The 27,109-nt window shown below is 36.7% G+C and overlaps 1 protein-coding gene and 1 long non-coding RNA gene across 2 annotated transcripts; both read left to right on the forward strand.

Annotated features, from left to right (window-relative positions):
• Nucleotides 1-4,422: 4,422 nt before the first annotated feature.
• On the forward strand, nt 4,423-7,573 carry LOC307117420. Its single transcript, XR_013815431.1, has 5 exons — nt 4,423-4,553; nt 4,780-4,832; nt 5,483-5,651; nt 6,200-6,370; nt 7,018-7,573. It is a non-coding gene; the product is annotated as an uncharacterized lncRNA (long non-coding RNA).
• A 9,941-nt stretch (nt 7,574-17,514) lies between these two features.
• Nucleotides 17,515-23,865, forward strand: LOC307117329 (torsin-1A-like). Its single transcript, XM_079802123.1, has 5 exons — nt 17,515-17,693; nt 17,912-18,177; nt 18,301-18,476; nt 18,561-18,691; nt 23,545-23,865. Exons 1-5 carry the CDS (start codon nt 17,546-17,548, stop codon nt 23,793-23,795), a joined length of 972 nt encoding a protein of 323 aa, XP_079658249.1. The 5' UTR covers nt 17,515-17,545; the 3' UTR covers nt 23,796-23,865.
• The last annotated feature ends 3,244 nt before the right edge of the window (nt 23,866-27,109 follow it).

Genomic DNA, 27,109 nt, shown 5'->3' on the forward strand with positions numbered 1-27,109 from the left:
TTGGCCGATGCTGTTCACATGAGCACCATGACATGCGTGTGATGCTGACACAGGAGCTAGCCAATGGTGAGCCAATGGTGAGCCAATGGTGAAGCTCTGCACTGTATTTACAACGTAAACTGCGTAGGAGACTGGCGGTAGGCTTTTAGTGATTTTACTTCATGAAAGTTGCATTGATACAAATATTTTGGCTTTAATATTTGTATTGTGTGTAAACTGTTTTATAAAAGCAATTGGCAACCCTGCTTTTGATATGAAACAAAGTCTCAGCTTTCACATTTTGGAAGTTTTAATATGAAATTCAAACAACTTAATATGGCAAAACAGAGCGCTGTAGCGTCTCAGCTAAAGCTTTGATTTTTGATAGACAACAGCTTCACTATACAGGTATTTGCAGCATTTGTTGGTAAACATTACAGTGCATTGATTGTTACATCGACTACATTTGGAGTATCGTTTTATTCCGGAGAGTGACGGGGAGGCAACATTAATGTTAATGTATTTTTCTTGTAATTGGTTTTCCTTTTCTAATTGGTCACACTCATACTCCTTCGTGGTCAAATATGCCCATACACCTGAACTACCTTTCAATTAAATAAATGTTCTATATTTTATATCAATAACATTTATTTAATATTTTGAGGAGATCTTTTGGTACTTAATACTATTTGTGCAATAATTATGGTCCATTAGTGACCACTCAAATTTTTCTAATATTTGTATTATTTATATAAGATTTAGTGTCGTATTTAAGGCTAAAATAGGGAAAAGGGTTTTAAATTCCAATGCAAAGAGGCAAATTAGAGTCATTTTGTGGAGGGAAAAATAATAATTTTCATTTGTAATGCCATGGTTTACCCATTAGGTGCCTGTATGGCTCTTTAATAAATACCTGTATATCCACTTGTCTGGTCATGAGTATTGCAGGTCAGAACTGCTTACTTATTTTTAGGTTTTGCATTTGAATAAATATTTAGACATGATCAAACACTAGATTTTTTAAATGGGAAATTTGTAACATACACAGGTGAATATTAATGAATGCAAGCAAATACTGAATTAAACCCAAGAAAAGTTTTAAATAGTGCTAAACAAATTATTTCCCACTTATATGTACAGTAAGCTATATACATATTAATTAATACGGATAAAAAAACAAAAAAAACAATCTTACCTTAACTTAAAAGTTGGCAACCCTGGCTAAGCCCCTTATCTGTTATAAATTCACTGTAAGCCACAGCTTCTTATGGCTTATTGGTTTAATTATGAACATACAGATAAGGATGTATAGAAATATGCCTATATAGAACAGATATATTTATTTTGAACTTTTTTTAATGACTATGGAAAAAATGACATTGCGACTTACTAAAAGAATTTCGTAATTCATCACAACAGAAATATTAGCCTGCAGCTCCATCTGCTGGTCATCATGTGATACACAGCTTTGATGTCAGAGCCTGAATAACATTCTCTCCAAAAGCAAGAAGTTCATGTGGGGATTTTGTCTGACGATTTGATTTATTGTTTTGCCAGCCTCGTAGCCTACTACATAAACACATGAAGAATTGAATCAAACACACGCAAGCTTCTCAATGTAAACTCAATTAGGCCTACATATTCGTATGATTAGCCTAAATAATAACTCAATATAGATGACGGGACTTATTCAAGGGCGTAACTTCAAAATGGGGGAAATGAAAACTTTTCGGAAAAATTTTGAATCCCATTTCCTGCATTGACATACATTTAGGGACTATGGTGATGATGATTAAAAAAAATCAGGAAATAAATAAGTTGATTATAATGATAAATGAAATCCTGCCAAAAAGAATAGTAGGCTACTAAACTATGCAAGAAAAATAAGTCTTACTTTCTTTATTGTTTAAAAGGTGCCGATCGCCAAGACATGAGAGAATCATTTTATGTCAAAAATGTTCACCATTAATGTCTTGTGTGTGAATAAAATTGTAATATTGTGAAACTCAATTTCCACTGTTAAACTTTTATTTCAAACTAACCGCTGTCCCTGAAAATGTCAAATAAATCACTTGCACAGGACGTTTGTCAGAGACACATCCACCAAACCGCAGGTGTTTAGAATAGAACAAGCAAAAAGCTTTTATGAACTGTGTGTGTTGAATCACTATTTTGTAAATTCGATTGCAGATAGACACCAGGAAAATGAATATGTAGGCCTAATAATGGTCCGTGTATATTTTGGTCATTGGATTTTCCTTTCAGAAACGGATATTAAAAAACAAAAAACAAGTGGTTATTTGATTTTTGTTTTAAAATACAAAATATAAAATTAAAATACAAAGCGTTTCTCTTTTTCAGTGTCAAAAAGAGATGAGCGAAATTTTAAAAATGATTTGAATTTCACTTTCTATTTCGGATATCAAAAAATAAAAATACTTTAAAATAGAAACGAAAAAAAGGCCCGTTTGTTCATATTCCGAGCCCGGATGTGGCTAGCACTCACGTGACAAGACCGCCACATTTGACAGAGTGACAGTGCTTAGCCCAGAATAAAATGTCATTAGAACCTTACTCAGTTATGATTTTAGACATGGCAAAACAAGGCCTGTCATCCACAGAAATCTCAGCGCAGATATCACAAGTAAATGGGGGAGCAAGAGGATGTTCCGCAAGAAACGTGAGGAGATTTTGCAGTGAAAATGGATTAAGTTTGATGGGACTCCCTGACGCACATTTGGAGTTGGAGGTGGCAAAAGCTATAACCGAGGTATGATCCTGCTTTTTTTTTTTTTTTACTACAGAGAGAGAGTATTAAATTTATTATTATTTTATTATTGTTCATATAACTGTTTTATTGTGTTTGTATATATTATATATTTTATTTGTATATGCTTTGGCAACATTGTTTCAAAAAACTTTCATGCCAATAAAGCCCTATTGAATTGGAGAGAGAGAGAGAGAGAGAGAGAGAGAGAGAGAGAGAGAGAGAGAGAGAGAGAGAGAGAGAGAGAGAGAAACATGTGATATGCACAGTGTGTCCCGCATTTATATGTCTTATCAAATTTATTTGTCTGGCATCTTTTATGCCCGTTTATTAGGAATGGTACATAAATCCCAAAAAATAGCCTCAGCCTTCCATTGTTTATAAAAGTTAACATAATCCTCACAACACTGATAAATTCTATAACACAAAAACGTTTTATTTCATGAAACAGACATCAGTTGGTAAATATTTGGAACGTAGAAAAAGACATGTATATTTTTTATTTTCTACACTGTTAGACATTTCTGTAATTTGTACAGTTATTTACTATATATCACCCAGTATAATACTGTAAATTCTCTTTACAGTAAATAACTGTAATTCCCGTTGCATCATGGGTATTTTCTATGACGTCAAACACCAAATACAGTGATTTCCTGTATTTTTAAAAAATAAAGTATAATACTGTATTTACCACAACGGCCTCTTTGGCACAATTGGGATCGACAGGATTTGCTTTAGATTTAAATTAGGAACCATCAGTGCAGCGTTGAAAGTTTCACCCGAGGAGAGAGCTCACGGTTCCAGAGAGAACATATGAGCTGTGTCCGGACACCCTGCGAAGATTTTTTCATCCCCCGTGAGAACGGCAAACAAGCAAGGTAAGTGTGATTTGTACTAGCCGCGGTTGTCTGCACCCCAATTTTTGCTTGTCAGCATTGGTGCTAAAAACTGAGGTAAACCTAACGTTTTATTTAAAAAAACAAAACAAAAAAGTAACTTAGTTTATTGAATTAGATTAGGAACCCGTGCAGTGTTGTAAGTTTTGCCCGAGGAGAGAGCTCACAGTCCGGACAACATACTTTACAGAACGTTAGGTTATCATTTGCTTAAACTTTGCTGCTAAAAACTGAGGTAAACCTAACGTTTTATTTAAAAAAATGAGTTTATTGAATTCATGGGCGTCGGAAGCAAAAAAAATGTGGGTGGGTCCTCAGAATTTTTTTACTGGAGTAGATGCCAATTACATTAAGTACAAATATACCGCTTTACTTGGTAAACGTATAGGTCGGAAAGACAAAATTACGTAAATCAATTGCCATTTCATTGAGAGCGACAGTAGTGTAGGGGTAAGATGCACGTCATCTAGTTTTGACACAAATCGACCCGCGGTTCGAGTCCGGCTTTGGCCGAAATCAATCTTCTCCGTTTTCCCATCACATATCAAATCGGAAAGGCATTTATTTTCAATACAAATTAAGAAAATATTAGAAAAGTGGAAATAAAGCGTCTAATATGTGTTTAATAATAAGTGTTTATCGATTAGGGTTAGGTAAACAGACATGTGCTGAATGTTAGAGACGATAAAAGTGAGTGGGTCCAATATCATTGATCGTAAAAAGTGGGTGGGTCTTGTCCGTCTTGTCGCACCTACATACAATGGTTCCGACGCCCATGATTGAATTAGATTAGGAACCAGTGCAGCGAGCGTCGTAAGTTTTGCCCGAGGAGAGAGCTCACGGCCCGGACAACATACTTTACATAACGTTAGGTTATCATTTGCTTCAGCTTTGGTACTAAAACTGAGGTAACGTAAACCTAACGTTTTATTTTAAAAAAAGACTTAACGTTAGTGAGTTTATTGAATTAACTTTACCAATACAATGAAGATTTTGTTTATCGAGCATATTAAGCGTACATTAGGACGACGTTAGTTAGTAAATTAACGTTGGCCACTAACGTTAGTTGCAAAAATAACGTCGTTAACAAGCAACGTTTACATTTGGATTGACATTATTTATTTTACATTTTAGATAAGAATACCAGGAGCCTGCCTGTGCTGTGCGACACTGGAACTCATACAACGGTAAGTAACGTTACCCCTCTTTGTTTCTCCACATTTTACTGTTAATTCAAAGTTTTTCTTGTATGTTTTAGTCGGGTCTGTTTAACTGAATCACAAAATTATTTAGTTTTTCCACCTTTTTTTAGCTGTAACTAGCCATGTACCATGTTTTTTCATAAATTATATTATACTAAAATAATCCAAAACTGTGTTTGTCCAGGACTGACATAATATAATTTTATTTTCTGGAATTTAAGCAGTCCTGGACAATTTTTGGATGATTTTGGCAGATTAAATATAATTTATGAAAAAAAACATGGCAAAACTTTAGAATAATGTTGTTCAAGTTCAAACCTGAATACATTTCTGAACACAAAAGAAGATGAAGAATGTTGTAACCTAACAGATTGAGGCACCATTCACTTCTATAGTAATTTTTTCCTACTATGGAAGTGAATGGTGCCTCAAAATTGTCTGGTGACAAACATTCTTTAAAAGGTTTAGAACAACAGGGCGAGTAAATGACAGAATTTACTTTTTTTTTTTTGGTGAACTATCCGTTTAATGACGGACCATTATTCTAAAGTGTTACCAAAAACATTTAAAGCAAAGGCACTAAGGGTGATGAAATTTAAAATATCTTTATTCTCTTAATTTTCCCTTGCTTTAAGTTTTTTTTTCGTGAGGAAAAACCCAGAGGAGGGAACAAGATGCACCACCTAAACCGGAGTGAGTCGGAAGACCAGGGAAGTTGTGAACAGGAAGACCACTGTAATCAACAACAGAGTGTCATCCTTCCATCGCCACCTAATGGAGTTTGAATATAAAAACTTGGACAAGGTGAGACACTTTTTTAATAGGATATGTAATGTACTCACTTACGCTGCATTCACACAGGGCGTAATGCCGGTTAGAAATTTTGTCTGACTTGAGACAGTGCCGACGCCACGTGACAGTGACGTATGGCATCAAAGCACCGCGAGAGCAATTCGAGAGCAGTCGGCTAATACAGCCGGTGCAGTTTCTCCAGAGCGACTGCACAGACTTTGATGATGACACAGCTGTTCCACGATTGGCCAGATTCTCTGCATGACAGCGATCACATGTTTCGTGTTTATTCTAAAACCTTCAGTTCCTCTAATGCGCACAAATCTGTTTTTTATAACTGTTAAACCTCTTTTCATGTAGTTGCGATGTTATAATGTCATGTTTATCAAAATAAAACAGATGAAAATGTAGACCCTACTTCATTGATAGTTTAGGCTTGTATGTTAACTTTATTCTTGTACAAACACACGCTGTATTAAGCAGTGCATAAAGTATTACATGACAAAAAATGTCTCTGAAACATCTGTGTATTGACAAATACTGCATTTATTTCACTTCAGCTGATAAAGTGTGCAAACACAGCGCGAGCGTCACTGCGGGAAGCAGAAAGTGTTCGACTTCACGTCTCCGTTTGCAGCTCCTCCCCGCCTGCACGCGGCTACTCTCGCCGATTGGTTGCATCCAGCCACAGCTGATGTCCAACACACCTTTCAACTTCTGCCACTTGCAACGTGAGTGAAGCGACGCGACGCGACCCACAATTCAGTTCAGCAACGCATGACGTCACCCATTCAAAGTAAATGAGAAGCGTTAACGCCGGTGCCCCGTGTGAATGTAGCATTAAGTTTGAGGATACCTTACTAAAGCTAATGCAGTATACATGTAATCCATCCTGCAATAAAATGTTACATTGTTGTTTTTGATTAAATAGTTTGTGAAATCATGTTGAGGTGATTCAGTAATATTACTTTTTTGGAGCATGTAGTTTGTGCTGCTGCTACTATTATGTACTGACAGTTTTCTTTAGTTTTTTACTCGATATCAATTTTGTTAAGCTAAATTACAGAGACACCTCTCTAATATGCAATCAGGTTCAGCATCACTACAAAGTACATTCTTCAAAATATTCATTACATTGAATCACCAGCTAAAACAAAAAAAATTCATTTCACATCTTCATGAAGGCATTGCAGGACTGAATTAGACTAGACAGCATACGTTAAGCTAGGTGTACCTCAAAGTGTTAACTTTTTATAAAATACTATTTTACCATTATGATGAATTGTAATGGGATTATTATTTTTTATTAAATTCCAACAGTGTTAAAAGTTTGTGTATACTCAAATTGTATGACTAACTTCATATCATTCTTATCTAGAGGAACTTCTTGCCATAATGGAGCAGAATCCTGGTTCCTGTTTGAAATCATCCAATGTGGAAGATGGCACAGATCGGTACAGACATGAAACTTGTGTTTGTGTTGTGATAACTTGTTTCAGAATTAATTTGCTCTTTGCTTATATTTTATTCATGTATATGTGTATTTTGCACCAAAGTTACAGTATTCTTCAACCAACTATTTACAGTATTCTACCAACTATTTTCTGCAGAGTTTTTAAAATTGTAGCTCAAACAATAGTGTGTGGCGCTAGTAAGGTCATGGGTTCAATTCCCAGGGAAAGCAAGAACTGACAAAATGTAAAATGTGTATCTCGAATGCAATGCAAGTCGCTTTGGATAAAAGCGTCTGCCAAATGCGTAAATGTAAATAAAATGTAAAATAAGTGATATTGAATGCACTCTGATCACTTTTATACATGATTTTCTGAAAATATGATGTGATTCGAGGATGTTTTAAAGTGAACTTTTTCCACACATTTACATGTTTAAGTTAAAGCACTTAAATGTTTTAAATAAAGAATTTTATATTTCATAATAATTGTGTCTGTTTGGATTACTTCTGTAGGATAGATTAATGTAAGAATTAATGTAATTCAGTAAATATTAATGATTGAATAGGATTAGGATTAATGCACTGTTAACCAAGGTTTACAGTAACGGTACTGTATTACAAAATTACAGTAACATGTAGTTACTGTAAACTGAAATGCGGTTATTGTACTGTAAATCTCAAATACAGTAACTTACTGGCAACAGTGTTGCCAGTAAGTTACTGTAAAATCTCTTATAAATGTCTAACAGTGTAGACTGGATCTACATATGGAAGAAAGATGATGAAGGGGTATCTCGCCACGAAAGGAGTGCATGCTGCAGAGATACGAATTGGATCAGCGCTCAGAACTATGCATCAGCCATACCATGAAGCAAGACGTCAGGTCTGTTACTGTCTCCTCTCTCTAATACATAATCAAATATGTGGATGGAATTTATGTGTAAATATGAGATAATGTAGTTTTTTTTTGTCTGTGTTTTATTTTTTTGCTGTTTAGCTGCAGTTACTTAGATTAAGATTAAAAACTTGCAGATATTTATATTAAGCCTATAATCAGAACAAACCCCTAATTTTTAGGGGTGTGCATTGGCACTGCCCTCACAATTCGATTCGATTACGATTCACCAGGTAACGATTCGATTCAATTCGATTCTACGATGCATTGCGATGCATCAAAATTCTACTGCACACAACAAGGCAAATTTTTAATCAGTCATGAGGCAATACAAGCAGTCAGATAATGAACAACAGATTTTATTGGCTGCTATGTGTGTATTATCACTCTCCTGTATCTTTGACATAAATGTCATTGAATAAAATAAAATTGAATGGTACAGGGTTTTGGATATGGCATTTTCAAACCTGAAAAAGAAAACATAAATCACTGCTTTCAGTGCTTTGAATGAGAAATGTTTCTCTTCGCTCTTCTTTAGAACCATTTGAAATTATATAGAGCAATAATAACCAACTAAGCCAACTTTTTCCAGCAGTGAACATAGAGCTTTTTACTGTGTGTAAAAAAAAAACACTTAAGACAGGGCACTTCATGAACTCCTGTGCAAATATTAATCCGTAATTACAGTCACACTATTGTAACAACAACCACCACCCAGGCACCCAGCAATAAAAATATTCAGCGCAACACACACAGTGACGTTGACACTAGGGACTCGTCAATTCTCGTGCTTGATTGTGTGGCAGGCGCGTTAGCAGGGCGTAAGCAGCGCATATTTTTTCCGGCGCCCATGTTAACAGATTAGAGCATTCACATCGCACGCAGAGGCGGCAGCGCATCGCCGCATCGCAGGAGCAGGAGCAGCAGTGCCGCGATCGTTTCGGCGCCGAGTCTATTTTTGCCGCGCTGCTCACGCTGATTTAAAGCCACAGTGGATTGTTCTTGATCAAAACTGACCAGATTAACATGGAAAATAAAAAATTTCACCATGAAATCATGTGAAGTGCCCCGTGTGTTTCACAATCACACAGCATATGCTGCCCATCATAAATCAAAGCATCAAGACGGGGCTCGGAGGAGAAGACCGGAAAATGTGACATAATGTTCAATATTTGTCTGTATTTGCAATATCTGCGCGAGACAAACGCTGCCAGTGTGAATCCACAATGGGCGCGCGGGCTCCCGCTCTCCATACCCACCGCTCCTGCCCTGCTGACGCGTGCGGTGTGAAGCCGGCGTCAGAATCCGAAATGTACCCAGATGTCCGCTTTCCAATCTTTGGGTGCGTTTTTAATTACCCGTCTATCGCGGTCATCTCCCTCCGCCTCAGCCATCTTGATTGTTGTTGTTATGACCCTGGAAGTAATTGAAACTTCACAACTTTATTGTCCAACTCAAGGCCAGAAAATAAACGGTGACATAATCGATTATGGCACTTTGCCGCATCGATGCTGAATCGTGCATGCCCCGCATTGCGATGCATCGCTGAATCGATTATTGTTGACACCACTACTAATTTTCATTTTACTTTTTTGATAGAGACACAAATAGACATTAGGTTATATTTGTAAAATATGCAGCCATATAGGACTAATGAGATTTTTTTTGTGTGAAATAGTTACATCGTTTTCCTATCTCTCTTAGGGTGCCCGCAATCTCAACCCCATACCATATCAAGCTGATTACATGGGTCAAAAGGTTCATATGGACCAAAACGAAAAACTGGCTATGTTTGGGGTCACCCATGTTTTAGCCATTGATGGCTTTAGCAAAAAGATTGTTGCTCATTCTACAATGCCTATAAAAAACAACCTTGCCATCTATGAAGATGTTTTCAGGTAATGGCAATTATTATTATTGTGGACAATAAAGAAAGTGCATACACATGGCTACCATTCATGATAGAATATAAAACATATAATAACTGTTGAACATTTACAGTATATTGTTATGAAGCCAATTATACTGAGAATAACTAATAACAGTTAAGTTTGAAAAGTTTTGCACAAAATAAAACACTTTTTTATCCAATAGGCCTGCAGTACTTGCCTATGGTATGTGGGACCAGGTACGAGTAGATCATGGCAAGGAGTTTTATTTGACGCTTTTCATGCAGGAGCTGCTGTCATCTCACCGCCATAATCAGGAGCGAAGGCCATATATACAGACTTCATCCACAAAGGTACAGCTCAACAGTTTGTTTGGTTGCTTCAGCAATTCACTTGTATCCCTGCTTTTCTATTGTTATTACTATTATTATTTTTGCTTTAGCAGTATAATGTTGTTTTGCATGTATGAGACAAATTGTCGTTGGTATTACTATGCTTTCCAAATTTTAGAGTTAATTAAACAAAATTAACTGGCTGAGAACATGTTTCTTTTTTAAATCTGGTTACAGCTTAACAATAAAAAACTGCTGCAGAAGCAATTACATCCTATTTGTCTTCAAGCAGAATTCCTGGTAAAACTATAAATTTACTTGTTCGGCGGTCGATGTGCATAATGACTGCTGAGTTAATACACTTACAGATTTACTATGAATCCTGCATGACCATTTTTCCTTAATAGACTAAGATTTATTTGCCCACCAGAACAAATTGACTGATTACACATCTTTGTTGCAAATTCAGAATCATATAGTTGAACGAATCTGGCCTGAAGTCAACAATCGTGTCAACTATCCACTGAAGACAGCACTTATGGGGTTGGTGGATCAAGAGGAAATAGACATGGATGACAGCCTTGTGAGATATTGTGTGTCCAACCTTACTGGCCGCTTGTGTGAGATTGGTCTTACAAGGCTGGTGGAGTCATGGAATGCTCATAGAATTCCAGGTGAAATAAAACCGTGTTTCAAAGATTACAAGAGGCATTCATAAATTTCAATACCATCAGTATGTTCTTTATTTTACAGGTAAAGGAACACCAAATGACTTGGCTGGCCGTGGGTGTCCCAAAAAAATCCAACAGGAGCTGTTGCCTCATTCAGCTGAAGCAGCAGACCTTTACAGCCAACAGCTGGGATCATCACTGACCAGGCATTCAACTTTTGGAGTTGATCCATTTTCAACTGAACAGGACAAGATTACAGTTGAGAACCAGTTTGCTGAGCATTATTCAGACATTTCAGAATTGTACTCTAGAGCAGTGAACAATGACTTTGCCCCATACAAACAGGCATTGCTCTGTCTTATAACCACAACTCAGCGCAATGTGTGAAAAGCCATTAGCTCTATTTAACTTTTAACTGTAAATTTGTTTGTGTAAAAATTCAACATGTTACTCCTCTTCAAAAAGGGATCTCAGAACAGAAAATGTCTCTGACAGACCATTAATTTCAAATATGGTGTTGTTTGCAGTGTTCCCTCTACATTTTGCACAGTGCACAGAGGTCTCCTGCCACTGTACCACACATGTTTTGCAGCCAATAATGCTCCGGCAACACTCTGTGAAGACTGGCTCCTCGATAAATTCTAAAAGACAAAATGAGAAAAACTAGTCATTCTTAGTGTGTCCATATGACCTTAACTCTTAACCAGCACCCCTATTTTTTGAGAATTTTCTGAAAATGACATATAACCAACTACAAATGTCTGTAGCTCTTAAACCCTATAGTCCACAACTGGTCTTTTTTTAAACTTCTGATTGAACGACATCATACTCTACATTTGTTCACTACTTTTACCCACAATCCTCTCTGATTTAGAGTGTACATCCGATGTACACTTGCTGAAGCACTATTTACCACAATTCAATGTGTAGAGGACTGAGCTTGAGACAATTTTATATAGATGACTTGTTAAAATTAAATAAAATATTAATAAGGTAATTTTGTTTTATTAAAATATTATTTAGGCATTAACACAATTTTATGTGTTTGACTAACAGTCAGGTATTGTAATAATATGTGGCATTGTTGTTAACATTAATATTTCATATAATATTGTCTAAATAATAGGTTAATAGGTACATCGGATGTACACTCTAATTCAGAGAGGATTGTGGGTAAAAGTAGTGAACGAATGTAGGGAATGATGTCGTTCACTCAGATTTCGAACACCGAAACAAATTTGCAGACACCCTAAATAGTGCACTATATAGTGGATAGGGAGCCATTTCAGACACAGCTTTTGTTAATGTATCGTTACATCATAAGTTTTAACACAAAGGTTTGCATTTGTACATGTAATTAATTGTAGTGGATGAGACATAGGTGACCATGGTTAAAAAATGTAATAATGCATATTTGGAAAATTACAATTCTTGATCAAACTGGATTCAAAATAAATGTACATGTGGGACAATGACTATCTATTGTTTACTCACTCATACAAATAACACAACAGAATCCTTGCTTGATGGTCTGTAGCTGGGAAGGAGTCAGGATCACTCTTTGAGTGGCAACTAGATTGGTGAGCTCTTTGATTGCTGCAGTGATATCTGGTAAGGTCTGTGATGCCAGTACAAGCTCTTCTATCTTCTCAGTCACCTCTCCAATTCCAGCAGCATCTTCATCTTTTCGGCTATTACAAGGAAAAAACATAATAGTTATACTGTTTGTGTTTTAGCGGTTTTGCTTGTGGTAGCCAAATAAATCTTTGGCCCAAACATTATAGAAGCCACTAAAATACAGAAGCATTAATGGCCAAACTGGGTTGGCAAAACGGTGCTGATTTGAAATAAAGTTTCAATAGTCTGGACAACAAAGGTAAGGACAAATATGTAAGGGATAATGTATAGCGAGGAGGTTGTTATTAAGAATACAACCCCGACAGGCTGTATCGGGAGCCCGACGCGAAGCGGAGGGATCTTGAGCAGCCTGAAGGGGTTGTATTCTCATTAACTACCGACTCGCTATACATTATCCCGCTTATTACATGGCTACATACCAAATAAATCATTACTTTGAAACAAAGTATTGATCTAAAAAGGAGTTTATTGATAGTTTACGATTGTATTGCTTCCGCTAAACTTCCGCTAAAGAAAATAGTGTGCTCCGTCTACGGTTAGAATCATGTGAGTCCATAGCAACGCTCTGTTTTTCACGGCAACGGTCTGTTATACTCCGCAGCGGTCTGTTATCAAGAAATAACAGACCACATTCTACATTGGAATTCAACCAAGCCATGTAATAAAAGTAAATAAACAATGCCTTTCAATATATGGACAAATAAGAGAAATATGAATACTTAATATTACCTCATTCTCCTCCTTTTAGAGCCCTGTACCTCCTGGAAGGCCTGTTCTTGTATAGCAAGAATCTTTCTTGCATTTTGTTTCCAGTACTGGGACCCTTTACATTAGGGGTGAAAACCAGAAAAAAAGGTTAAATCATCATGAGTGTATCTCATCCCCTCTAATTTTAAATCACAAAAGTAAAGACTTAAAAAAAAAAAAAAAAAATTAAAAGGTTAGTTCACCCAAAAACAAAAATGATGTCAGTTATTACTCACCCACATGTTATTCTAACCCTGTAAGACTTCCTTTCTTTGTCGCATCATAATTTAAGATTTTTATGATGACATCAGATAATCACTCCTCAGTAGTGTTATAGGTGGCCTAAACTTTCTCGATCATAAAAAATATTAAGACATTGTTAAAATAGTGAAAGTGACTCCAGTGGCTCAACCATACGTTTATCAAGCGACGAGAATACTTTTTGTGTGCAAAAATCAACAAAATAACGACTTTATCCCACTATTCTCTTCAGCATTGGTCTTGTGTGTTTCCTTGGTGTTTTTACTTAGTCTATGTGCGTAGAGCTTCTGGGTTGAACGTTATACACACCACTCAAATGACCTGCGTAGACCAACAGTGAGCCTGTGTGAAGACGTATGAATAGTGGAATAAAGTTGTTATTTTGTTGATTTTAGCGCACAAAAAGTATTCTTGTCGCTTGATAAACGTATGGTTGAGCCACTGGAGTCACTTTGACTATTTTAACAATGTCTTAATTACGTTTTCTGATCGAGCAAGTTTCAGCCACCTATAACACTTCTGAGGAGTGATTTAGCTATCAGATGTCATCATAAAAATCTTAAATTATGATGCGACAAAGAAGGAGGTCTAAACTGAGATAATTTTCATTTTTGGGTGAACTAACCCTTTAATGTTTCTCACCAGTTGTGCCTTCAGACTCCAAAATGGCATTCCCCTGCACATCAGTCAATACCATTGGGTCATGACACCCAATGGCATCTTGAACTTTACCGATTATCCCCTGAAGGGTAGCCTCAGTTTCTAAAAACCGGACCACCACCATTCTGCTGGGACTCAACCTCCCACCAACCACCTCAGCAAGAAAAACCGATCTGGAAGAACATCATATTAAAATAATCATTATGACACACACTGCATTCAAAATCCTATTTAATGTAAATAGTCTATGCATTTTGTATATCAATAAAATGCGCTCAGTTTGCTTTTATAGTATCTTTGGGTTAACTGTTGTGAGAATGTAACAATCTCTTCTTTGGAACAGGATCAAATAATACACAAAGTTCCATGTACATATTACTTTCATAACATTTTGCATAAGCTTGCAGACAGACACTGCAAAAACATAACCTTCACCACTTTCTTGGCAGAGGTTATGAAAGTCAGGGGGGGGGGGGATGTTAAAATGTAAATGAAAAGTACAAGTAGTAGCCTATTAACTATTACACTACAACTAAAAAGGAGGCAGCTGGAGATTATAATATTATCAAATGTGATGAGGTGTTTTTCATTTATATCTAATTATATTTTAGACTTTCCCGTGGCGTCTGTCGTTGCTATGCAAACATGCACTGCGCTCTCCACAATGACCGTTTGCATCCCTGAAATGTATAAATCGTATCACAGTCATTTAAGAAGTTAACGTTACCTTTGAAAGGGGGGGGGGGGGGGGGGGGGGGGGGGCTGAGGCCCGCTGAGCAGATGATGATGATGTACTAGGAGTAACAGTCGCAGGTGATCGCATAAATGAAAAACGAGCTGTGGCATTTGAAGATGATGAGGTGTCCTCCTCCTCACCATGAACCTCATAGTGAGCTCTTGGTGTAAGGTCCAATGTACTAAAAAAACCAGAGGCTCCAGGAAAAATGGCCACATTTGCGTCGTCAGTCACATATAGACTATGTGCTGAGACCTGTCAAGAAATGCATAAGTCAAATAACCGCAAGTGTTTATTTCCAAATTTTTCTCAATTAGTGCAAATATTTTCCAGTGACTACTGAGAGATTAACTTCTTAAAATCAGACACCACAATGTTTCCGTTAAAAGAAAAGTTTTACGGTTTCGCCAGCGAACGTTAACGTTAGCTATCGTTAGAGTTCGTACGTTAGCTTAAAACATTTTTTACCTGGAAAATGCGACTTATTTTTTCTGCAGTCATGTCTTCTTCCCTGAGAGAGACTCTTTTATTGTTTCGAAAAACAACGTATGGCTCCATGTCTGCTCTGCTCTATGATCACGCTCAATTAGTCGTCACAGCACTTAACTTAATTTCTTCACAACTGTCAAATGTGGCGGTCTTGTCACGTGAGTGCTAGCCACATCCGGGCTCGGAATATGAACAAACGGGCCTTTTTTTCGTTTCTATTTTAAAGTATTTTTATTTTTTGATATCCGAAATAGAAAGTGAAATTCAAATCATTTTTAAAATTTCGCTCATCTCTTTTTGACACTGAAAAAGAGAAACGCTTTGTATTTTAATTTTATATTTTGTATTTTAAAACAAAAATCAAATAACCACTTGTTTTTTGTTTTTTAATATCCGTTTCTGAAAGGAAAATCCAATGACCAAAATATACACGGACCAATAATACTACGAAAATGTTGATCATTACTTTAATTATTGTCTTTCATGCATAAGCAACCACCCTTAGTTATTGAACAAATTTAAATATTTACATATGGTGCTAATTATTTGTGCAGCACAACTACCTAAAGTTATCCATCTAACACTGTATTATACCAGGGTAGGAAGTAACGATATGTAATCGTTACTTCTGTAATCCAAAAGGATGGGAAAGTAGCTAACAGTCTGAAGTTACCTAGCAACAGTGTATGTTATTGTTAACAGCTCAGTCAATGTTAGGCTAACATCAACAGGTGTAGACAGAAAATATGATTAGCCTATCCTAATTTAGGCTACTGAAACAACCACCTCATATCTCCTTTCTTTCTTTTCTTCCATGATTACATTAGAAATCATAAGTTGCTGTTTCTGGCGTTTCATCGCTGACTGGCGCAACCGCGATACCTGCTCATAAGGACTTTCAGTGTTCACAGATCCGTGTCCTGCTCGGTCCTACTCCTCCGTGGCTATGACGATGTGCGGTTAAAAAAAATCATTAACGGGATTTTGTGGAAAAGTGGGGGAGACATGTCCCCTCTGTCCCCAGTGGAAATTACACCCATGGACTTATTACATAGTTCTTCGTTAGATTCACACGCGGCGTGTTTTCATTCTTGCAAATGTAACCGGTCGAGTCGCACTTCCCCAGCGACACCACACTGAAAAAAAGTATTCGTTGAATTTACTAAAAAAATGTATCGTAAGTGGTCGCAATCAATTTTTTTTAGCTCAATTTAAACACAAACACATGCAATTCCCATAAAACACTCTATTGAGATTCAAATACTGAGGCGACGCCCACACACACACATCAGCTCAAACACATTGTGCAACGAGGCACATTGAAGCTTTCTTTGTTTAAATTAGCTCAAAATTACTGTCAGATGTAAGTAATTACCTTGACAAACATCATTTAAAAGATCTATAAGACTCAAGCTTCCATTTTTGTCCTCTGTTTTATTGTCATATAGTGACCATAATTTGTTAATATGTGTCAGGAGTTATGAATATGAAAACTGTCTGTACCTTCTAAAGATTGTAATACGAGCGTCAGCTGCTCTCATTCATAAAAAACTCTTTATACTTCATACTGGCAGCCGGAGGGCGCTCCGTGCACATGTAGTCCATATATAGCACGCATGAAGAATCTTCTTTAAGGCCTTAATTTTTTTTGTTTTTTCAAAATCTGTGTATAAACATTTTTCTCTCAAAAATACAAGCATGATTCAAGTTGCTCACATATGATGGTAGCCCAGTTTGTGCTGAATACAGTGTAATTACACTTTTGCCATTAATGTGTTTATAAGCAACTGAAAAAAACACAAATGTTAGAGCATGTCAAAACTTCTAAAGGGCCCCAAAACAGGAAGTTAAGGCATCTTGTGATCACACAACACTTAAAGGAGAAGCACTCATTTTGATCAGGTAACCACATAAGACATAAATGAACAATTTTGTGTTAAGTATTCCCAACAGCAGGCTACATATTTATCACTGTAATTCCTATATCCGTTACACAAAGAAACTAATAAATGCTTAACAGGGAACTGAAAGTTTGCTGAAGGAGTAGCCAGTACAGTTTCATTCATCTTAAGTTCCTTTTAAAACAAAAACGAAACCGAGACAGAAAGCCTCTTCCTGGATGACTTGCTTTCACAATGAAAGTGTGTCATTTTTTAATGGCTTTATTGCTGGTGTCTAATATTACATTATCTTCAGGAATTATTCTGGAAGTGTTGGCGGCTGCCGGCTCTTACGTGCTTAAGCTTTTTGAACGGGACGGTTTGTTGTCTTTTGACCCTAAACGTGAGTAAAAACCGCAAAATAATCTATCGTATCCTGTTGCTATCTGCTGAACAAAATTCATTCAACGTCGTTAAAATGTTTTGTGCTTGTTCTGTGATAGCCTAGCCTATTTAGGCTTATAAATTATTTATAGTAGGCCTAGCCTATAGGCTACATTTTTAATATAAATTATCATTGCAAACTACAAACAATATTATTGGCTTCACATATCTTCACAGGTTTGAAGGCAGATTTAAGAGACTCTCTCTATGGGCAGCACATTGCGTCTGATGTTCTACTAAAAGCTGTATCGTCATTTTTGACGGACAGTAAACCAAACAAACCGCTGGTCCTCTCTTTCCATGGGACTACAGGAGTTGGGAAGAATCATGTCACTAAAATCATTGCTAGAAATGTGTACAAAAAAGGGGAAAACAGCAAACATGTTCACACGTATATTTCTGAGCATCATTTCCCACACAAAGAAAAGTCGGATTTATACAGCGTAAGTAGCCTAAATAACCTTATGTTGGCTATATTCCAATAAGATCAGTTTAGTTCAACAATTAGCCTAGTTGTATCTAGCCTTTAATCCTCTAACTGGGATTTGCATGTTCTGTATATTCAGGCACAGCTAAAGCAGTGGATTATATTTAGTGTATCCAGGTTTCCCCGCTCTATGTTCATATTTGATGAAATGGACAAGATGAATCCTCAGCTGATCGACGTCATAAAACCTTTTCTAGACTACAATGCCCATGTAGACGGAGTGTCATTTCACCATGCGGTATTCATTTTTCTCAGGTAAAAAAAAGCTGAGTGGTAATTAAATAGCTATACTCTCACAAAAGAGAGACCAAACTAATGAGGAACTGTGTTTATTTATAGTAATGCAGGTGGGAGTTTGATTAACAAAGTGGTTCTGGATTTCTGGAGAGAAGGCAAAGATCGGGAAGAGCTATGGATGAACAGCAAAGAACTGGAGACTAAAATCTCTCAAAACATCTTCAATGATGAGGGTATGAAAGAGCATTGAAATATATTTTTCGATCTATAGGCCTATATTTTTAAAAAATATTAGGGGTGCTCCGATTGATCGGCAACCGATCTCGATCGGTCGATAATCGCTTTGGGATGATTGATCGGCGGTCTCCAAAAAGGCCGATCTCATGAACCGATCGCATGCTGACGACACATAAAACCCGCACCTGCCGTGAGAGCTAGGGGCATGATCTGCAGCGACACCGTCTCATTCTCTTTCCAGCGCGGGTAAAATAATTATAATGCCGAAGGTGAGGTACAATTCATATTTCTATATTAAATAACTTGCGCAGTCATTTGAAAACTTTCTGTGGAACGTAAGTTCACAAACAGCGCGCGTGAATCACCGCGTGCGCGCGCTCTCTCTCTTCCTTTCAGAATGCTCAAATGGCTTCACATCAGCGCATCGCATCTGCACTAAAATCGAGCTGCACAGTTGACACAGGATTTGCCACTTTGCACAATCGAGGCAGTGTCGCATCGTCACTAAAGTTTATCATTTGCATTTATTTTTAAGTCTTGCCAGTGCAGAGGCGTAGCAAGCTTTTCAAAAGTGTGGGGGATGGATGTGGTTTGTTTTTTAACAATAAAAACGATGAATACAATGACAGAAGGGTACAAAAGGTATAACACACAATAATATATATATATATATATATATATATATATATATATATATATATATATATATATATATATATATATATATATATATATATATATATATATATATATATATATATATATATATATATATATATATATATACAACCTCTGTTTTTTTTTAACTACGGTGTTCGGTTAGGTTCTGATGGCTAGTCACATCAGTTTTTTGCTATTCTATTCTTAGGCGACGGGAACAGAAAGAGGTTAAGGAGAAAAAAAATGCTAATTTTTTATTTTACTTAAAAGACTTGAAAACCCTTAAACTTAAAACTTTACTTAAAAAAATCTTGTACACATTCCTAGTGTATAGTATAAAATAAATATATATAAATATTTACACTGGCAGCTCAAAGCTACAGCAGCATTTAAGTATGAAATTGAATGAATAAATGTAAAAATAAAACAATACATAGACTTCACTATAAAATATACATTGATTCTTATCAAAGCTACTGTATTAGTTTATCAGTCAAGAGCAGAGAGTGCTTTTCTATGTCTTTTGTAGTTTTATTAACATTAAAGTCCCCATAGTAGGAAATAATATAGAAGTCAGTGGCTACCATCAGCTGTCTGGTATTCAACTGTCTGTGTTCAACAGAATAAATTAATACAGGTTTGGAACAACATTAGATGAGTAAATAATGACAGAATTTTAGAGGTGAACTGTCCCTTTAAGGACAGCGTGTTCACTAGGCTGCGCTGCTATCAATTTAAGACCTGCACGCATCTAATATACAGACACGAGCGAATTTACTTTCACTTTACACATAACCGACTGTGTTTATGTTAACCTTGTGTGTATTTGACAGTATTAGCACAGTAAGACTACTTAGTCCAGTAATCACGTGTTTGACAGGCTTTTAGTGCGTGCGCTTAGCGCGTTCGGTGCATAAGCACGCGAATAACCGGCAAGGCTTTAAAACGCATGCAAATAATGAACTTTCGTGATTGTGAATAACTATAGTGTTCCGAGAGTATAACTCTCTGACACCAGCATTGCAAGCGTGTCTAGCACTGTGTATAGTGATTGGATATTTGCTCGTATCAGCGCGTAGACTCACAGGCACACTGCAAAAACAAAACAAAAAAAAACTACGCAATTCACAACCATGTTTTTAATATAATGTTTTTTTTGTGTGTGCGTGTGCTTTGCTATGTTAGTTTAGAAGAGTTTCTGTAATGTTTTTTTTTTTTTGGGTGACGAGTGGAGCATGAGCTTAGATTGAGAACAGCAGTGTGTTACATTTTTTTTTCATTTAGCAAGTGCTATGCTAATGTTATGCTTATGCTATCAATGCATTGTGTTATTGTTACGGCCCCGGTCTAGGTCAGGACCAGAACATAAATGACACAACACGAAATGGCTGTTCAAGTACTCATTTTATTTTCTGAGTTTCTTAGATCTTTCTGATCAGTTCTTTTGTGCGGCAGCCATTGGAGAACACCAACAAAAACAAAATAAATAAACAAAAGAACTGAAGCAAATGATCAGGGGTGAGCAAATGCCAAAATAATAAACAAACAACACTCTAACTTCCCATTAATAAACTAACTTCCCTGTGCATCAAAATAAAGAAACCAAAATACAACAACATAACCTACCTCCTTATCTATCCAACAAAACAGGAGAAAAGGGTGGTGGCCAAGTGGCCTAAAAAAATAAATAAGGCACTCACCCCCTACAGCTTCACACGTGATTTACAAACAGGTTCATGAGACATGGACGTTCAGGGCATAAAGCTCTCACAATGGTTAACAGCACTCAGTAACTTAGTTTAACAGCATTTTCACTAAAGCTGAACACCAAGGCTAACACATGAGCAATAAGGATCAAGGAGAGAGACACACAGCAGAGATCATGACAAGTAACAAAGAGAGTGCAAACAGGTAAAAGGCGAGAGCAAAAGTGAGAGCCCCCCAGGGAGATCTGGAGGAATTTATAGTCCAGGCCTCATCTCTGGTCCAAACATCGATGGTCTCTCGTTAAGCCTTGGGCCAATCCTGTCAGAGAGGACACACAGGAACATATACACAGCATACAATACGTTATAAACCTAACAATTATCAATTAGCAAGGTAGCATTTATTTAATTAGCTAGTTAAAGCTAGCTAAGTTTCCACTAATAAAAATATTTAAGTTGGTAATCTTAATTTATACACTGTAAAAAAATGTTTTTGGGAAAAATTGTGAAAATTGATCATTACATATTGGCCCAATAAATGACTCCCAAATAATTATCCCCATGCAAAAAGATGCATTGTACTAATCATAGCTTAAGGTCTTCACTCAAAATTAAAATTGCATATTCACCGAACATATTTAATTGTGCTCACTATTGACCAACAAAAGTTTTATGCAGCAGATCAGTCATTCGGAATTTAAAATCAGATTTTTAAATACGCAACGTATACGGGAACGTTTTTTTTTTTGTTTGTTTTTTGACAAAAACACAGAGATCAAGAATCAGCATATGAATCTCAACAATGGTGACATGTTTCATGCCACAATGCATGCTGGGAGCCATAATTTTAATACTTTGTTGGCTCCCAACATGCATTGTGGCATGAAGCATGTCACCATTGTTGAGATTCATATGCTGATTCTTGATGTCTGTGTGTTTTTTCCCCGTAATGTATTTTAAATTCAGAATGTCTGATCTGCTGCAACAAAGTTTTGCTGGTAAAATAGTATTGTAAAATATTGGTCAGAAATAAGATTATGTGTTTTGCTAAACACTGTTGCAAAGGCCACACACTTACACAAAGAGGCTAACTTAGCCAAAGGAAACACTCATCACCAAAATGGTAATGATTTTCAATAAAAAATTCAACTTATGTTTCCAATGGACAACATTTCTTGAATTGGCTCAATTACAAAAGATTTGTTACAGAATAGTTGCATATCTCCAGAAAACAAATAATGTCAAGTTGACTCAACTAAAAAAAAATTATGTCACAGACAACTCATTTTCAGTTCGTATAACTGTTATTTACAAAAGTTGAGTCAACAAAAAAAAAGCTAGGGGAAATTGGTACTAAGATTTGTTTTGTTGTACAACCTTCAATGAAGTCTAGTAAACTTAAAAAGTTAAGTTGTGATGTTGAGGAAAAATGACTATTTTATGTCAATTAAACTTGGTTAATAGTTGTGAAAACATGAAAAATTAAGTTCAACCAATATGTTTTTAAGTTGACTTAACAAAAAAATATAAATACTTATTAATTGATACAGTACGTTGTCCCAATTTACTGCAAGTTATTTCAACAAATACATTAGAGTTAACTTAACTACTAATGTTGGCTAAACTTAACTGAGTCAATGCAACAAGATGACTTGACCAACAGCAAGTTTTTTACAGCAAGTTCTGCTTATTAACTTAAAATGTCTTTAAAAAATGTATGTAACCAATTGCCTAAATTTCTTGAGTGTGGCAAAAGTAAATCATAAAAAAAAAAAAAAAAAAAAAAAAAAAAAAAAAAATGATATATGTATATATATATATATATATATATATATATATATATATATATATATATATATATATATATATATATATATATATATATATATATATGTTTAAGGTCAATTATAAAGATATTATCTTATATATAAATTATTATGCAACTGTTTCATGTTTTTTTCCCCCCAGTTTACATTTGATAAGCATTCAGACAGTGTTTTTAAAAAGGCTTACCAACGGCTAGGCTTGCTGGGGTAAAGAAGGAGTTTTAATATTGAAAAGGACATTCTGATAGTTGTGTATAAATCACTTATTGAACCTGTGTTCACTTTTAACATTGTGTCCTGGTTCAACACTCTTTCTGTTAAATGCAAAAACAGACTCTTAAGGATTATAAACCTGCATGGCTAGCAAAATTATTGGAAAACAACCTTTGTCTGATCACTGTGGCAGTAAAAAAGGGAAAGCCTCCGTTATTGTGACAGATTCTTCCCATCCCCTGTATTTATTTCAGGTCCTTCAATCTGGTAGACAATAGCCTTTAGTGAATAGAAATAGCCCTGTGGGGATAGAAAATAAAGCTTTTTAATTGATTTGAATTGAATTGAACTGTCCGATCCAATGGTTGTTTCTTAAAATATTACATTTGACTTCCCTGCTTACATTCTTTTATTACATATATGACATTTGTTCATCTTTTACAGGTGGGTTTCAGCGCTCCAGTATCATAGATCATCATCTGATTGATCATTATATTCCTTTCCTACCTCTGGAGCTGAAGCATGTGCGTCAGTGTGTCATGGCTGAGATGGTCCATCTGAAAATGACCCAAGACTCTGATCTGGCAGATAAAGTGGCCAGAGACATGCCCTTCTTTCCTGAAGAAGAGAGAATCTTTGCTGTTAAAGGCTGCAAGTCTGTCAGACAGAAACTGGTCCTATATATTGATGAATAGATGAAAGCAGCACTTCGCAAAGTGCAAAGGCAGTTCACTCCCCCCCCCCCCCCCCTCTACTGCTGCACAACACTTTAAAGGGATAGTTCACCCAAAAACGAAAATGTGATGTTTATCTGCTTACCCCTAAGGCATCCAAGATGTAGGTGTCTTCCTTTCTTCAGTAGAACACAAATGAAGATTCTTAACTCCAACAGTTGATGTGTGTCACTCATATAATGCTTGTCGATGGGGTCTAATTCTATTAGAGTAAAAAAACCATGGACAGACAACTTCAAATTAAAACCCGCGGCTCGTGACGACCCATTGATGTCTTAAGACACGAAACGATCGCGGTATTTATGCAAATATATCACCTCATATCAGAGGAACGCTTCAGCTCTCCAGACTGCCATCACTTCCCGTGTGTGAGGTCAAAATTCTGGCCAGGTCATATATATAGATACCTCATTAGTGCCTGCGTGGATCATGGCGTGGATCGCTCGAATGAGATATCTATGTATATATCTATGACCCGGCCAGAATTTTGACCTCACCTACGGGAAGTGATGGCAGTCTGGAGAGCTGAAGCGATCGTCTGATATAAGGTGATATATTTGCATAAATACCGTTTGGTTTCTCTCAGAAACCGATCGTTTCGTGTCTTAAGACATCAATGTGTCGTCACGAGCCGCAGGGTTTAATTTGAAGTTGTCTGTCCATGTTTTTTTTACTCTAATAGAGTTTGACCCCATTGACAAGCATTATATGAGTGACACACAGCAACGGATGGAGTTGAAAATCTTCATTTGTGTTCTACTGAAGAAACGAAGACACCTACATCTTGGATGCCTTAGGGGTAAGCAGAAAAACATCACATTTTCGTTTTTGGGTGAACTATCCCTTTAATGCACATACAGTATATGAACAGCAAAGAAGTATTGCTTGATTGTTTACCTTTTGTTTTTGCTTATTCCAGTTTTGTTGATGTTGTGCCTTGCTTAGTCAGCAGTCTGTATTTAACTCTGCTTTTCAAGTTAACAATGTGAATGAAACGTTTCCAGCTATTCGATTGTGTCCAGTCTGTTTTGCACATGCTTTGGTCCTGCATGCCACCTCTAGATTAGAACAGAGATCTTCAACCATTTTCAGGCCTATGGTTTCATACTGAATACAAATAAATATTCAATTTTAAGTCTGGCATATGATATCATATTAATTTAAATAATTAATACTGTTTTCTGAACAGGTTGGTCTGATTTTGGCAGTTCACTTCCCTCATTTAGCCACTAGGGGCAGAAGTCGATCAAATTGCCTGATCAATTTCAAACACAAATGATTAAGATGCAAGAGAGGAGAATGTTCAAAAACAAGGCTTCATAAATCCTCACCATAACATAATGTATAAAAGGGCTAGTTCAACCAAAAATTTAATTTCTGTTATTAATTACTCACCCTCAAGTCATTCCAAACCCGTAAGACCTTTGTTCATCTTCGGAACACAAATTAAGATTTGTGTGATCAAATCCAAGGGTTTTCTGACCCCACATAAGACAGCAACACAACGACCACTTTCAAGACCCAGAAAGGTAGCTATTAAAGTCATCGTTAAAATAGTCCATGCGACTTCAGTGGTTCAACCTTAAAGCTACACTATGTAACTTTTCCGTCCACTAGAGGTCGCCTGTTCAAAACAAAGGCGTAGTTTGATGACGCCACGTTTGAGCGCAGACTCTTGGGACATGTGGTCTTCACCTCACAGCCGGTGGAAAAGAGTCAGGATAGGATTTGGGCAGAAATCATGTTCATGGATGCGATTATTAACATTACTGTAGTCTGAAGCAGAGCAGGACCGAGTGTTGTGGAGCTGAGCAAGGCCGCTGGAATGATTGAAGAGCGGGACTTTTATTATGACACGGTCGCCGGCGCCACTTCCTCTTTTCCAGTCATGAGTATGAGGTAACGCAACTCTGTTTATCGTATTAGATATATCTGAGTGTGTTGAAAAGGAAGTTATGACGTTCGCTCGGCGGCTGCTATGACACTTGTTCACACTGCAGTCAGAGTAAAGCATTTTTGCTAAATAAAACCGGAAACCGAGGGGAACGCAGATATGACGCAATCGACAGGCGACTCCCTCAAACGCATAGCTCACACGTCCCAGTTCCTTGGTTAAAATAGTGATTTCTCACGATTTATAAATAGTTGGAAACATTTGGGATATTGTAAGTACTCAACTGAACAAAATATATAACACTGGCCTAGTGGTTTTTGGATAGTTTACTGCAAAAATCTTACATAGTTCACCTTTAATGATATGAAGCGGCGACAAGCTCTCCCCTGTCACTCTTTTACGCTATTCAATAGGGATGCACCGAATATTCGGCCACCGAAAATATTCGGCCGAAAATGGCCCAAAAGTGCATTTTCGGTTTTCGGCCGAAAGACTTTTATCACCGAAACAACATGGCCGAAATGTTGTGATGACGTAAACAGAAACCGCGACCTGCACGTGCTTGTCTGAAGCAATGTCTGCGGTGTGGACGTATTTCAGTATATCTGAGAAACACCCATGTCTGCTGCCGCGAGAGCTAGTGTTCAGTGCAGCTGTAGTGCAGCAGCTCATGTTCTCGATGAGAAGAGGACCAGACTTCACTGTGAAACCCAACGGTTTCCCAATGCAATCTTTAACAGTGGGCATGTTTTAAGCGCGGAACACACTTCAATCCGAGTTCCCACACCAACATCGATCAACATGCATCACGAAATTCAAACGATAAATGCCGTTTTGACGCTCTTTAATGTGGCATCACTGATCACATCACAGTTCAAGCGGCGGCGCGCGCGTGAACGCGATCATCTGTGAGCGCGATCGATCATCTCTTCATTAAGAATAAACATGAATGAACATCTAAGATGTGTTGAGGATACATTACAACTTTCTGTCACGTATCATATGTGGTGTAATCGCTCAATCAGTGTTTCAACGGCAAAAAGACGTCAATATAACTGCTGTAAACCAAACAAATGTCATGTAACTTTAGCAATACATTTACCTCAGGCAGTCATTCAGTGTCCACAAAATGTTATTCACTAAAGTAAATCAACTCTTTCACTAAATATATGCTCTATATTAGCCGTTATATTCATTATATTCTACTTAACCTGTTAGTGATGTCTTGATTATTTCATGCATGTTAAATAAACCTGTCATGAAAATGACAGACACTGTGTATATAATGATTATATTTCAACAACCAATTGGATAAAAAACTATTTTATAATCAGATTCAGAAGTTATTGCAAAAACTGCCTTATGTAAAGTTTACATGTTT

Source organism: Gobio gobio (genome assembly GCF_949357685.1).
Source record: "Gobio gobio genome assembly, chromosome: 21".
NCBI lineage: Eukaryota > Metazoa > Chordata > Actinopteri > Cypriniformes > Gobionidae > Gobio > Gobio gobio.